Below are 15519 nucleotides of genomic sequence, written 5' to 3' on the forward strand. Positions count from 1 at the left end.
CACTTTTAAACAGGCTGTGCCCTTTATCGGGACACACACACACACACAAGTCCTCTGAGAAAGTTACCTGATTTCTTTAGGAAACCCCCATCAACCCCAGCTCTCTTCCTCAGGCAACGTAGGATCCTCCTCTTTTGTGTTCCCAGGATACCCTATGACGTAGAAGAGTTTGTGGTGGAGGGAATGGGAGCGTGGCTAGGGAAAGTTCCTGGGTGGCATGGGGTCGTGGCCAGGGAAGCTCCTGTGTGGAGGGGGCGTGGCCAGGGAAGCTCTTGGGTGAAGGATGGGGGCGTGGCTAGTAAAGCTCCCGGGTAATACGTTGGGGCGTGGTGAAGGGAAGCTCTGGGCGGACCTTCAGAGTGGTTGGTGCAAGCGGGCGTGTCCTGCAGAGGATGCTGGGAACATGGAAAAACCCAGGTTACTTGGTGTATTTTCCAGTTGCCCAAATCTTAAAGACTTCATTAGCTCTCTCGTCGTGAATTCCAACTTCCCACGGGGAGGCCGTTTTTCCAGGCATAATTTCAGTTTTATGGCAACTTTTACAGAAATCACAGAGACAGCGACTAGTGCTGATGAGCTGGGAGTAGAGAAGGGAGTACGCAACAGGTCTGGGATGTTGGGGGTGATGCACAACAGGAGGATAGGACGCTAAAAACCGGTGGGAAGCAGGTGTTATGGGGGTTGCAGGGGGGGTCCCAAGAAGTAGGCAGCACTCCTCACACCCCAAGTATGTCCTTTGGGCAGGAAACATCAACAGTAAGAAAATGTACATGGCCAGCCAACAGATAGGTGGCCTCCAAAGTTAAAAACACCCGCCCAGACCCCCCGACCCCCGTCCCACCCTCCCACCCACCCCTGCTCCCCTTCAGGCAGAGATGTGGCAGCATTTGCTGGCTTGTAGCATTGGTCCTCTGGGACCCTCGGTCTCCTCTTCGAGGGTCCTGCCCGAATTGGCTGGCACTGAGGGCAAATTGAGCCTTCTAGATTGTCGGGAGAGATTGGCTATATACTCCCGTGGATCCCCGGCCTCCTCCCCAAAGCCGCTTCTCACGGCTGGGGGTGTCTGCTGCCCTCTCAAAAGAAAAGTCTGTCACCCCCCCCTTTTCCCCAAGTCATGCACCCTCCCTCATCCCCCCTGCCCCAAACACACTATATACACACACACACAGGCCCCCTCCCCTCCAAGGCATGGCTGGGCTCTCAGAGGTAGTGGAGGCAAGTGGGGGCTCTGGAATGTGAGAAGTTACAGGTCCAAAGTGCGCCTCCTCCAGCTCTGAAACCCCAAACGTCTCCCCTTCCCTCCCTTCTCCAAGCCTCGAGAATTAGCGTCCTCCCAAGGGCCTGAGTGGAGAAATCGGAGGTGGGGGAGGAGGGAGGTGTGTCCCCTCCCCCATGCACGCACCCACCTGTTCCCCTATCCCCCAGGCCGACGGAGCCCCCTGAGGGTTGGGGGGAGGCCCGAGATCCGTGACATCCTAGGATGGATCGGCCTCCTTCAAGGGCCCCTCAGGGAGGGCTAAGTTCTGAGGTCTTGGGGCACAGGTTCCTGGAAGGAGGCAGGGGTGTTCCTCTTGAGGACCGGGGACTTATGGGATAGAGCAAGGCTGGCAGTCTCAAGGGAGAGATCGAGAGGGTCACAGATGGGGTAGGGTTCTCGGGGTGGAGGTGGCGGGGGGGGAGGGCCTCGAGGTGGAAATTTCTCCAGGAACATAGACAGTAACGAACAGGGATGCGGGCAGGAGCTGCAGGTAACTGCAGGAGCTGTTCTTTGCAGGAGGACCTGGGGAGGCTCCGGAGGGAAAGAGTGAAGGCTGTTAGTGGGGACGGAGGACAGGGTGGGGGCGGTGAGGAGGGGGGCGATCACGTCCCTGGAGGAAGGGCGGCCGAGTCCCCGGAGAGGAGGTTGCCTCTCCGGAGGACCAGGGAGATGCAGTCCAGCACGGATGCAGCGATCTCTCGAGGCTGGAGGCGGAGTCCCTGCGGAGGGCCCTAGAAGCCCCGGATGTGGCAGTAAGCCTCTAGGCTGGCGAAGAGGATGTAAAGGAACCATAGGCCCAGAAAGAGCGCGGTGGTGGCGAGCTTGGGGCCGCGCGGGCCGCCCAGCTCGCCGCCGATGTGCGGCCGGCGGCGGTAGAGCAGCACGGCGATGCCCACGAAGGCGAAGACGGTGAAGAGAGTGACGGAGAAGGCCAGCGTGCCGGTGCGCACCTCGAAGGGGCGGCCCTGCACCGCCCAGTACACTGCGGCCACCGACCAGGCCACGCCCAGGCCCAGGAACACGTTCACGGCGTTGGAGCCCGTCACGTTGCCGATGGACGCGTCGGCGCACTGGTCCTGCAGCGCCGCCACCTTGCTGGCGAACGTGTCTGCGGGGCGGGGACATCGAGGGTCAGAGGGGGCTCAGCGGGTAACACCCTCCCCCCATCGCAAGCATCCGTCAGTCACCTGGTTCCCAGATAGACCCACCAGCACTCCGCTGACCCCGAGGATCCAGCGTGGTCAGAGCTCCAGTAGAGCGCCCCATGGATTCAATAGGCCAACTGAATCCTCACCCCCAAAGGCACCAATGGGATGCCCCATAGAACTAAAGTGGTGGGAAATGGTAGAAACCAGACGATTTCCCTCTTCTGGAGCTCTGGGCCCTTGATCCCACCCAGGGGGCAAACTGAAAGTGTTAGTCACTCAGTTGTGTGGGACTGCCTCTTTGCGACCCCCGTGGACTGTAGCCCACCAGGCTCCTCTTGCCAGTGGGACTCTCCAGGTAAGAAAACTGGAGTAGGTTGCCATTTCCTTCTCCAGGGGATCTTCTCCACCCAGGGATCGAACGTGGGTCTCCCACATCGAGGGCAGATTCTTTACCATCTGAGCCACCAGGGAAGCCCTAAGTCAGTTGCTTGACCTGTGCCTGCTGGCTATAGGCCCGGCTGCCTGCTTTGTTATGGAAGGTGTCTACATCCAATGGAATACACTACCTGCTCTCTGGAACTCATCACCTGTCTCTGGGGGATCCACTGCCTGCTTTCTAAGGGACTGGTCTGCACTCAATGCACAATCCATGCATTGCATGCAAGATCTGCATGCAATGTCTGGATGCACTGCCCACTGTCTGGAACTCAGCGCTTCTATGGGCCCTGCTATGTGATTTCTGTCAAGTCCTCACCTTAGTCTATGAAACCCTCTCCCATCACCTGTCTCTCCAATGCCCTGCCACATTCTTTGTATGGAATCTATCGTCTGGTTTTTACCATTTCCCACCACCTGTATGAGACATCTCATTATTTGCCTCAGGTGACGCATTGGATCAATGGGGTCCCCTGCCTAGTTTCTGTTATTCCCCACCATAGTCTATATTGCTATGGGCTCTGCTGCTTGCTCTATATGGGACTTGCCACCTGCTTTCTGTGGGATTTGTTGCCTGCCTTCTGTAGAACTCAGTCTACTTCGTGTGGGACACACTACTATATCGTTGTGGAAACCACTCTATTCTGTGGGGCCCGCTGCCTACTTCTCTGGGACTCGCTGCCTGCTTTCGATGGGAATCACTACCTGTTTCCCATGAACCTCCTCCTGCCTGTTTCCAGGCCTGGTCACCCCATTACCACCTGCCTGGACAAATGTCAGGCCCCACTCACCCGGCACCTCTTGCCCATCAGTTCCCTGCTTGGCTTCTGTCAAGCCTACAGCTTCGCTGCTCTGGCCTCCACCCATTTTTAGATAGCTTGCTAAGTTCGCAGGTCTCTAGAGTGGAGGGCAGGCCTCAGAACCGTTCACCGTGGTGGCTTTCTGCAGGCCCCACCACCTGCTTCCTGGGCCTACAGCGCCACCACCTGGCTGGTGAATGCATTTGATGATGAGGAAAAGAAAGCTGTGAGGCTCCGAGCTTAGTCTTCTCTCTCCTGTAGGAATTTGTCTGCGCCGCCTGGTTTCTCAGGGACCCTCCCTCAGACTTGGGGGAAAGAAGATTCCTGGCCATGGTGATTCAGTAGAATATATGCTGTCGTCTCTGAGTCTTCTTTCTATGGCATTTCCTCCCATATCTGGTTTCTGCTCTGCCCCTTATCTTAATTGAAGCTTTGATGGCTTTAACTGGCCTGGTTAAAGCCTAGTGGCCTGGTTCTGATCATGCCCAGGAACAGAGGTCCATGGACTCTCCCATCTGGTTCCTTGGCAGGGGGAGGGGAGGTGAATATTAATATCTTGTTTCTACGGAACTCACTGCATGGTTTCTACGAGGTCCCCACCTTCTTTCTATGCCCCTCCCCTTCCAACACCGTCTCTTCAATGTCCTGCCACTTTCTTCTGACAAAATCCATCATCTGGTTTCTACCATTTCCTACCACCTTACTTCTATGGGACATTCCATCTGGTTGCTTTCAGGGAGAATTCAAGTTACATGGCTCGGTGGTTAAAAAAAAAATCCACCTGCCAGTGCATGAGATGTGGATCCAATGAGCCAGGAAGATCCCTTGGAGAAGGTAATGGCAACATACTCCAGTGTTCTTGCTTGGGAAATCCCATAGAGGAGCCTGGCAGGCTACAGTCCATGGGATCACAAAAAGTCAGACTCAACTTAGTGACTAAATAACAACAACAGATTGAATCCATGAGCTCCCCCCACCTAGATTCTATTATCCCCACCTTCCTATTTCTAAGGGACCCACCAGACTTGGTTCTGTCTGATTCTACCACCTTATTTCTGCAGGACCTTTCTCCTAGGCTCCTCCACCTGCCTGGCTTCTCTGAGACCCTCCCCCAACAAGTAGTCTCCCGAGAGGTTACCGGGGATGGAGGTGCCCAGGGCCACGAAGACAACAGCGTTGACCGAGTCCTTGAGGCCAACGGTGCAGCCGAAGTGGGAAGCGAGGTCCCCGATGAGGGCGGTGAGCAGCCCAATGACCAGGATGCAGACGCCGAAGCAGGCCCAGCCGTGGCAGTACTCGGTGGGGGGCACGCAGGCAAACAGAACCTTCCAGAACACCGTCAGGAAGTGCATGACGTAGTCAAAGCACGAAGGCAGCCGCTCCTCCCGGGACCCGTCCTCCTCCTCCTCCTCGTCCCCTGTGGGCACACGACCCAGCTGGGGCACACTCCCGTGCCTCCTTCCTCGCCTACAGAGCCCCCCCTTCTGTTGAACTCCCAGACAGTCTCACTCCCAGACAAATTACTTTCCCAGAATCCCTTGAAGCTAGGAGACTGTCTGGCCCCAGGTAAAAATATTCACTTTCCCAGAATCATCTGAAGCTATAGGAGGCCGTGTGCCCAGCTAAAAATATCCAGTTTCCCAGGATCCCTTCTGCTAGGGGTGGCCAGATCCCTAGCTAAAGATATGGCTTTTCCCAGAAGGTTTTATGGTCACTGGCAGTCATGTCTGCACCTGGAAATATTCACTTCCTCTGATTCATCACAGCTGATGGTAGCCACATGATCAGCTAAAGGTGCTCACTTTCCCAGAATCCTCTGCACCTAGAGAGAACCCCCTACCCAGCTAACATTAGTCACTTCCCCAGAATCCCTTGAGGCTATCAACAGTGCTGTCCTCGGATATAAATATTCACGTTCCCAGAATTCCGTGCAGCCAGCGGCAGTCATGTCCTCAGCTTAAACACTTGCTTCCCAGAATCCCTTGCAGCAAGGGCCATGTGACCCAGTCTGGCCAAGAGACATAAACAGAGGGTTCTGGAAAGCTCTAGCTTTCCCGATAGGGGCACTGTTATCATGGGCATGTTTTCTGAGTTTTGTAAAAGGTGCCTCATCCTTAGAGTTGTTTGTGTCACCTATGGTGACCGAATTTAACCCACTTTTGACCTGTGATTTGTGTAATGGGAAAGTGCAGATGAAATGTTTTCCTATGCTCACCCGAAACAGATAAGCGGAAAGCAATGAATGAGAAGCAATGAACGCACTTGAGTGTGCCAAGAATTACATCTGGAGGGGTACTGATAAGAAACACTGTAACCCCTGACCAGCAGCTCAGAGCAAGGGAGTAAAAGACCAGCCACCAGGTTATGAAGCCACTTTCCATGGTCTCACCCACTGGCTCCTTGGAATGTCAAGGAGCAGAGGACAGCTGGTGGCCATGGAGGCAGAGAGAGACTGGTAGATTTGGGTCATATATCCCTTTCCTACTTTTCCGGATCACATAGCCACTTGGCTTAAATAAAATAAGTAAAATGGAATTGGAAATTAAAACTGGAAACGCAAATGCAACAGGCACTCTGCTCCTTTCTATTTTCCTTGCCTTTTTTTTTTTTCCCTGCCTGGAATATGGACTTGTTACCTGGAGGTACAGCAGCCATCTTGCAACCATGAGGGCAACAGCTGAGAATGGGAAAGAGAAAGAAAGAAGGAGCCTGGGCCTTTAACGAACATTACTAGGCTGCTGCTAACTTTTTATTGCCTCCTACAGATTTTTTTTGTTGTTGTTCCACGTGAGACATAAACTAGTGTACTTAAGCCACTTATGGTCAAGTTTTCTGTTGTCTGTCACTGAATGAATCCCTAACTCACCACACGGCTCAGGCTGCAGCAGGAAGGACACACTCTTAGGGAGGAGGGGGCTGCTATCATTGCATCTTTTGGTGCTTCCCTCTTCCCTGCTCCAAATCCTGCCTTAGCTCCCCATTGCTCTCAGACCCAGGCCCACACTCCCACACTTCCAGTACCCACAGGCTCTGGCCTCTGCTTACTTCTCCAGCACCTGTCATCTAGAGAGAGCTTTATGAGTATGCTGTAGTTCTGGATCTGACGTTTTGGTATCAAATGCTGGATCCGCTGTGTGATCTTGAATCAGTGTCCTAACCTCCCTGAGCCTCCAAATAGCTATTTGAGAAATGGAAGCAATAATTGGACCTGCCTCGAGAAGGCTGTGATGATTGCATGAGTCAGGCCCTGTGATGTCTCCATGGGACCTGGCACATCTCCACTGTGATTGTTATTGTTTTGGCCATTGCTGTTGAAGGCCTTTTCCAGTGCCTGGGGGGATTCAAAGATGCTCAAAACCAAGTCCAGCCTGCAAAGAACATTCCACCAAGAATGGGAGGTAAAGGAAATACAAAAGCTCCTCTAAGCACAAGGTGGGACATGATTCATCTCCCAAGGAAGCGAGAAGCAGAATGCTTTGTGTTCACATGAGGAACCAAAAGCCATTTGCGGAACAAAGTACAAAATGATCAAGCCCCAACCCGGATACTCTGGGGACACTCATTAAATGAGTTCCCATAGGAAATGGACTTCAAAGCTGCCTGACACTCAACCCATCTTCATCATTATCATCATCATAGTTATTATTGTTACTGTTATTATTATCGCTACTTCCTCTAATCACCTGCTTTCTATAGACCTGTGGCCTCCATGACCACCATCTCATGTCCACAGTTTCAGTTTTATGAACCTTCTTTGTTCACTACGTCCCTAGAGACATTGTTCTGGCTTCCCACTGTTCCTGAAGCTCAAATTGCTTGCCACATCCTCTGAAACCTTGCCTGACCCATCTCCTGCCAGTTTTTTTTTAATTGTATTTACTTATTTATTTGATTGTATGGCATATGGGATCTTAGTTCCCCAACCAAGGATGGAACCCGTGCCCCCTGCCTTGGGAGCCTGGAGTCTTAACCCCTGGACCACCAGGGAAGTCTCTCCTGCCAGTTTTGACAGCCTCAGCTCATACCTGCTCCCACCCTCTCCCACTTCCTTCCATAGGCTCTCTCTCTCCAGAAGCTTCCATCATTTAAAACATTCCATGGCTCCCCATTGCATCTAAAATGACACCCAAGCCCCCTCCTGTGGCCTCTAAGGCCTTTGGGGTCTGGACCCTGCTCACCTCCAACCTAATCCCAGTCCTCTTCTTCATGCCTGAAACCAGTCACCGTCCCCAAATGTGCCATAATCTCCCACATTTCCATACACAACACTTCCCTCCACCTGGCACTCTCTTCCTGGCCAACTCCTATTCCTATTTGAAAAATCAGATCAGAAGCCTCCTCCTCCAGGAAGCCCTCCTTGACCTTCAAGCTGGGTCAGACACCTGGTCTGGGCTCCCTCAACCCAGGCCTGCCCACTCTGGCTCATCATTCTATTGTAACAGGTCTGTCTCTCCCATTGGACAGTGAGCTCTGTGAGAACAGGGCCCAAGCTGCCAAGAGCATTTCTTTGTCTCCAGCAATGTCCCTACATCAGACGGGGGCCACAGAATCCCTTCCCAGGTGGTGCTAGTAAAAAACTTGCCTGCTGATGCAGGAGACCTAAGAGACACAGGTTCAATCCCTGAGTCAGGAAGATCCCCTGGAGAAGGAAATGGCAACCCACTCCAGTATTCTTGCCTGGAAAACCCCATGGACAAAGGAGCCTGGTGGGCTACAGTCCATGGGGTTGCAAAGAGTTGGACACAACTTAGCAACTGAACAGCAACAACAAAAACAAGTGTACTATTTAGGTACTTAAAGCTGATTAATTCTAATGCAAATAAATGTACAATACAATAAACTCATGGATGATACATATACATAAAAGAAACAGATGCTGAAAGAAGAATGTGGCTTCAGAGGGGATGCCTCTTCCCTGCTATTAGGCTTCCAATATGGTGTCTCTGGGACCACTACCTTGTACTTTTCCATCGCGGATCCCTGGCTTCTTCTGATCCCACCAACCAGTTTCTTTCTGACCATAGTTCCTTGTGTGTGTTTATTTTCCACCAGGGTTGGCCTCCCTGAAGAAAACCTGATGCTGTGCAAGGGACAGAAGTCCTGAGTTCCACCCTGGCCCTTTCTGGATTCCCTGTGGGACTTCAGGCCAGTCCCTCCTATGTCTCTGGGCCTCAGTTTCCCCCAGCTCTATCACAAAGGGTCTCCAAGACAGCCTGTGAATCCATGTCATCATACATCTGGCCACAGGGAGGCAGTGTGGGCCTTCGGAGGCCTAAGAGGTGAGACCCACTGGGGTGGGAGAGTTGGGTGCCCTGGTGACCGTCTCCATGGTAACAGAGGAGCCCAGGCCCAGGAGGGGAGGCCGAACCATTTAACCTGTTTCCACCCTCCAATTGCCTGAATGCCAGGAGAAAGCCCAGACTGGGACCCCTCCTTCCCACAGTGCTCCACCTCTGATCCTGTCTGCGCAAACTTTCTGCCTCTCTCTCTGGCCTTCTGCCTCCTCATTCTCTACATCTTTCATGTATCTGGAAGATGTCTCTGCATCTCTGTCCTTCCTCGGGATTCTCTGTGCTTTTCTATGTGTCTGTCTCTCCTATTTGTATTCATTTCCTATCTTTTCCTTTGTCTCTCTGTATCTCGATCTTTTTCTTTGCGTTTCCCTGTGTCTCTCCTGTCTTCTCTGATCTTTTCCCCTTGTCCCTCTTCCCTTCTCCTTTTTATTTCTCTTTTTCTGTCGGTCTCTGTCTCTTCATCCCTCTCTTCTTCTCTCTCCTCCCTCCCCACTTACCTGCGCTCACCGTAATTGCCTCTAAAAACTGCTCTCTCCACGAATGAGTCCCAATCACCAAAGCCAAGTTCGTTTTCTTGATGAGTTTATCCACCGTATTCTGGGGATGAGAGGGTAGGGAGAGACCATGGTCCATGACCACCTTAGGGCAGCTCCATGAGAGGTCCTGGGGATGGAGGCTCACACCCCATGCTCAGGGGTCCTCAACTTTCCATAGCTGGGTTCTACTAGCAAGAAGGGACAAGGGAGGCGTGTGCTGTCCATGGTGCTAACAGAGGAACGTGGAGGGTGCCCTCAGACCTTGGGTGCCCCTCCCTGTGACCCTCATAGTTGATCCCTTCTTGGACTATCCCCAAGGTAATGATACAGGCAAGACTCCAGGAAAGTGGGCCCCCAGAAAATCACCTTAAAATCATATGACTCCTCAATGATGACCTCCAGTCGACAGTTTTCCCCAAGAACCGGCTTGCCCATTTCTGCTATCCTCTGAGCCTCTTCCTCCTCAGCCGTCAGTTTCCTGTCCCCATCCCCTGCAGCATGAGGGGTGCGAGTTAGACTCCAGGGCACCTGCGATGCCTTCACTACCTCTTCCCATCCAAAAGAAAACACTGCTCTTCTCTGGGATGCCTCCTTGGTAAGGCTTCCTCAGCCTGTCCCTACATCCCATCTGACCACCACTTTCCCCAACCAGAGGCCCAGCTCCCACACCCTGGTCCATGAAGTTCGGCTGGTGGACTCTGAGGTTCATATAGTAGAGGGGCTGTGTGACCATGGGCAGTGCCTTAGTCTCACTGTGCCTCAGTGTTCATATCTACAAAATGGGTACAATAACTACCGACCTCATAAGGTGGTTACGAGCATTAAAGAAGTTAATTCATGTAAAGGGCTTAGAACAGTGCCTGGTACACAATAATTAAAAAATGTTAGTTTATTATGATTACTGCCATTATCATTACCACCCTGTGGAAGAGGTTTTATATAATTATATATATATATAATAGAAAAGATATTACCTATTTATATAAATTTATATTGATATGTAAAATAGATTTATATTGATTAAATAGATTATATATATATATATATATATATATATAAATAGATTATACTGACCCTTTGCTCCAAGCCCAGCACCGACCCAATCCTAGGTCTCAAAAGAAAGCCACCCACCAACCAAGAACATTCTCAAAACTATGCTTGAGTGAGAAATGACTTTGATTGTGTTAAGCTATTGGGATTTGTGGGCTTACTTCTTACAGCAGCTTGTATTACTTATCCTAACTAATACAACCTTCAGCCTATCCCTAATCTTAACCCCCAACCTCAATTCTGATCTCAACTCCAAAACTACTCAGTCACTATCTCCAAGCCCCTGACCCTAGTCCCAACTCTCACCCCAAATTTCTCACCTTGGCCCCAGCTCTACCCTCAAATCCTTCAAACTCACCTCAAATTCCAAACTTAGCTTTGACCTCAATCTGGCCCCAGTTCTAATCAGATCCTATCACAAACCTAGAAGCCAATCTCTGTCTTAATTTTAGCTTTGCTGCTGCTGCTGCTAAGTTGCTTCAGTTGTGTCCGACTCTGTGTGACCCCATAGACGGCGGCCCACCAGGTTCCCCCGTCCCTGGGATTTGACCCAGTCCTAATACTGATCCCAGACCCCAACCCCAACCCAGTTCTATTCGACCCCAAACCTGATTCCCTCTGATGCCACCACAAACCCACATCAGATTCTATGACATACTTTCTTCCCCATCTTAACTACAAACAAAACATGATCTTGGCCTTCGAGCCTCTGTCACCCCAATTTCACACTGGTCCCACCAAATTGATTGCACCTGCAATCTGCCTCAAACCTGATCTGGAGGGGAGTTTGAGGCCTGACCCGCCCCCAAGACCCTCCCTCCAGTGACCCCCCCTCCCAAAGACCAGAAGTAACTCCACTCACCTTGGTTGAGTAGCAGAGCTGGGGAGAGACAGAGACAGGGAGAAGGTGAGATCTTCTCTGGGAAGCTCAGATCCATGAACTTGAAGGGGCCACAACTGAACCTCCAAAGGTCCCCCCACCCTGGACCCCTTACCTCTCCCACAGCCCACCCATCACCTCTCACCTGAAATCCCTCGTTTAAGCCACTGTGGCTGGCCCAGTTCGATGAAGAAATTATCCTTTTTCTCATATTCCTCGTCATCAACTATCTTCACCTGAAGGGTTTTCCTGAAGGGAGAGGCAGAATCCCCAGCATAAGGCCCCCTGCCCATGACTCACCAATAACTCGCCCATTAGCCAATCAGTTTCTTGGGCACTCGCTCCATCTCAGGCTCTATAATCTCATTTCATCCTTACACCACCCTGGGGGGAAGGTTCTCTGCTTATCCCCATTTGACAGAGACACGCTCAGAAACATATGAAGAAGCCGCTATTATTGTTCAGTTGCTCAGTCGGGTCCGACTCTGCGACCCACGGACTGCAGCATGCCAGGCTTCCCTGTCCTCCACTATCTCCCGGAGTTTGCTCAAACTCATGTCCACTGAGTCGATGATGCGATCCAATCATCTCACCCTCTGTTGCCCCCTTCTCCTGTCCTCAATCTTTCCAGCAACAGGGTCTTTTCCAATGAGTTGGATCTTTGCCGAGTTTGTATTAAATATCGACCTGAGGACCTCCCTTGTGGTCCGGTGGTTAAGATTCTGCACTTCCAATGCAGGGGGCACGAGTTTGATCCCTGGTTGGGAACTAAGATCCCACATGTGGTGTGGTGTGGCCAAAACAAAAAGAACAAATTAAAAAAACTCAAAATAAGTATCAACCTGAGGGATCCTGATAAAACCAAAGTTAAACTGGGTGCTTCCTCTGCTCAAAACATTCACACAGACCTCCCTGTGTGAGTCCGCCTGCCAATGCAGGGAACACAGGTTTGATCCCTGGCCTGGGAGGATTCCACACATGCCACGGGGAACTTAGCCTTGTGAAACAATGAAGACCTAGCACCACCAAACAAACAAACAACAACGAAACCCCCCTAAAAAAAAATTCACACGGTTTCCATCTCACAAAGAGTAAAAGCCGAAGTCCCGAGAATGGCTCACAAGGCCCCCTGAAATCTAGCCCTCATTCCCCTCCTGGCCTCCCATCCCTCTCCCCTCACACACTCACCCCAGTAACACTGGCCTCCTCAGTGTTTTGAGAATGAAATAACAAGCCTGCTCGTGCCTCAGGGTCTTTGCACTGGCTGTTCCTTCCGCTGAGAACACTGTTCTCCCATGCTCGTTCCCTCAATTCCTCCAGTTCTCTGTTCAAACTTTACCTTCTTTTTCAATGAGACCCACTCCCTCCACCTTCTTTCATACTGAAATTCATGCCTGGACCTACCCCAGCGCACTCTTGGCCCCCTTCCCATGCTCCACGTTTTTGTTGTTTCAAATCATCTTCTAACGCACCACCAGCTGGGTTTATTTTGTTTGTTGTTTGCCATTTGCCTCTCCACATTAAGATATAAGCTCCTCCAAGGCAGCGATCTTAGTTCATTTATGTTCTTTGCTGTATCCCCAATGCCCAGAATAGTGCCTGGCATATAGTGTGACCTCCATAGACAGCCGTTAACTCAAATTCTTTAGCTTGGAAGACCCTCAACTTCCTGCCCCTTGTCTTCATTCGGAGGGGTAACTGAGCACTAAATGATTTTCTCAGCATCCCAGCTGCCATAGTAACCAGGGAATGGGAGGGGAGAAACAGCCAGAAGTCATCCATCCCCTTCAGGTACACAACAGACCCCCCTCAATTATGAAGACCCACAAGCCCACAATAACCCACAGCTCTGCCACCAGCAGCTATCTCAGCTGTAGGAACCACAAGGCCTGGCCCCAGAACCCAGAAACACAAACACCCAGCCCACACAGTCACCCAGCAGAGGAAGCAGAGCCAATCACACCGCCCACGCCCACACACCATCATACCCCGCAGCCATTCCCTATGCAGTGGCAAAATCGCACGGAACCAGATGCCAATTAGCACAACACCTCCACCACAGCCTGGGCAACAATGCCAACCTGTGAGACCCCTGCTGTGATTCCATGTAGAGTCTCCTTCCTTACCCCTCACTCTTTATGCCTCCTGGTGTCTCTGTTTATTCAGTCTCTCCCCGGCTCTCTGCCTTTCTCTCCGTGTTCTCCTCTCCCCATCTCCATCTCTCAGTGTCGGAGAGACTGAATGGGACAGAATGGAACAGCCAAACTCGACACAATCTAAGCAAAAGGGTCTCAACCATGCAGACATATCTAAACACATGAATGCCCAGGACACAGTGACACCCAAAGATGGACACACAAGACAGTCACGAGGGGGCATACATGCACTTCCACCTTCACCCACTTTCGGTTTCAAGACATTTAAAAGTTTCTGTTGGTTGAAAGAATGGCAGCCCCCACCCCTCAACTTAGGAGTGGGTTGGGAGCTGTCCGTGGTGCTGAAACACTGCAGCCAGGTGGAGTTGTCTCCTGACACATGCTCCTCACAGACATGTAGACAGCTGCTGACACGCTGACAAGGTGTCAGCACACATACACACATACACACACATACACACACCTCTGCCACTCATTCGCTTGCAGACATGCCGTGGTCCCCTGACACCCAGTGACAACGTGCACCAGTTGGCACTCTGACAAGTGTGTCCGCTTGGGACCCAAAAGGAGGAGAAGCCCAACCGGCAGGGGACAGCAAGAGGAACTGGAGCTAGATGAGGGCGGGGCTTCCTGAGGTCAAAGGAAGCAGCTTTAGCAGTACGGGATTAACAGATACACACCATTATATAGAAAATAGATAAGCAACAAGAATTTACTGTATGGCACAGGGAACTATATTCAATATCTTGTTATAACCTATAATGGAAAAGAATCTGAAAAAGAATATATATATGCTGCTGCTGCTAAGTCGCTTCAGTTGTGTCCGACTCTGTGCGACCCCATAGACGGCAGCCCACCAGGCTCCCCCGTCCCAGGCAAGAACACTGGAGTGGGTTGCCATTTCCTTCTCTAATGCATGAAAGTGAAAAGTGAAAGTGAAGTCGCTCAGTCGTGTCCGACTCTTCAAGACCCCATGGACTGCAGCCCACCAGGCTCCTCCGTCCATGGGATTTCCAGGCAAGAGTACTGGAATGGGGTGCCACTGCCTTCTCCAACATATATATATGTCTGAACCACTTAGCTGTACATCTGAAATGATCACAATATTGTAACTCAACTATAATTCAGTTAAAATTGATCATTTTTTAAAAAGGAAACAGCCTTCCTCCCCAGCCTGACATTCTGTCATCCTCACGCCCTCGTTTCCTGGAAACTCCACTTTCCCACCCCTCACAGGCTCTGATTTCACACCCAGTCTCTTTCTCATACTATCTCCCATTCTCTCATGCTGACTGGAACTCTTCTCTCTCTGTAGCATCAGCAGGACTTTCCCTTCCCTGAGTCCGCCTGGGTTCCTCTCAGAGAGAAGAAGGTCTCTCGTTACCTCCCGCACTTCTATTCCTTTCAGTCTTCTTCCATCTCAGTCTCCAATCCCTATTTCCCTCTTTTTGCTGGCCTCACCAGGTGACAGGAGGGATCTTAGTTCCCCCACCAGGGATCGAACCTGTGGCCCCTGCACTGGGAGTGCAGAGTCTTAGCCACTGGACCACCAGGGAAATCCCTCTTTCCCCCTCTCCTGATGGGCCTCTGTCACTCAGTTTCCATCTCTCGTGGCATCTGTCTATAAGCCTCTGTCTTTCTGTCTCCTGTCTTCTGTCTCCCTGTCTTTCACCCATCTGGTTGCCTCTCTGTCTCTCTCTTGCATCTCTCCCCTCTACCCCATATCTCTGGGCGTCTCTCTTCCATCTCCCTGTTGATCCTGCCTGGGGTCAGCCCTCCAGCCTGGCTGTTTCTCCAGGCATCTCTAATTAGTGCCTGCCCATCAGAGAAAGGATGTGTTTCCCTGAACGCTAATTAGCCTCCTGCTCTCTGTCTCCTGAAACCACAGCTGGCAGCCTGGGCGGGGGCGGAGGGCAGAGGGTGTCCCAGCCTGGGGAAGCCGTAGGGGCGGGCGGAGGAGAA

The 15519-nt window shown here is 51.5% G+C and overlaps 1 protein-coding gene across 2 annotated transcripts in view; it reads right to left on the reverse strand.

Moving 5' to 3' along the window:
* Positions 1–15519, reverse strand: part of SLC8A2 (solute carrier family 8 member A2) — a 34883-nt gene continuing 19364 nt past the window's right edge. The window contains exons 5-10 of one of the 2 annotated variants that reach the window (XM_002695184.7): positions 11547–11650; positions 11384–11401; positions 9838–9962; positions 9433–9532; positions 4780–5058; positions 1–2366 (exon numbers count right to left, since the gene is read on the reverse strand). In XM_002695184.7, coding sequence (XP_002695230.2) covers positions 1990–2366; positions 4780–5058; positions 9433–9532; positions 9838–9962; positions 11384–11401; positions 11547–11650 — 1003 coding nt within the window. In that variant the 3' untranslated portion in view covers positions 1–1989. Of the gene's footprint in view, positions 2367–4779; positions 5059–8482; positions 8722–9432; positions 9533–9837; positions 9963–11383; positions 11402–11546; positions 11651–15519 lie in introns of those variants that run through there. The other variant, XM_005219451.5, reaches the window with a different exon arrangement.

The sequence above is a fragment of the Bos taurus genome, chromosome 18 (genome assembly GCF_002263795.3).
Source record: "Bos taurus isolate L1 Dominette 01449 registration number 42190680 breed Hereford chromosome 18, ARS-UCD2.0, whole genome shotgun sequence".
Taxonomy (NCBI): domain Eukaryota; kingdom Metazoa; phylum Chordata; class Mammalia; order Artiodactyla; family Bovidae; genus Bos; species Bos taurus.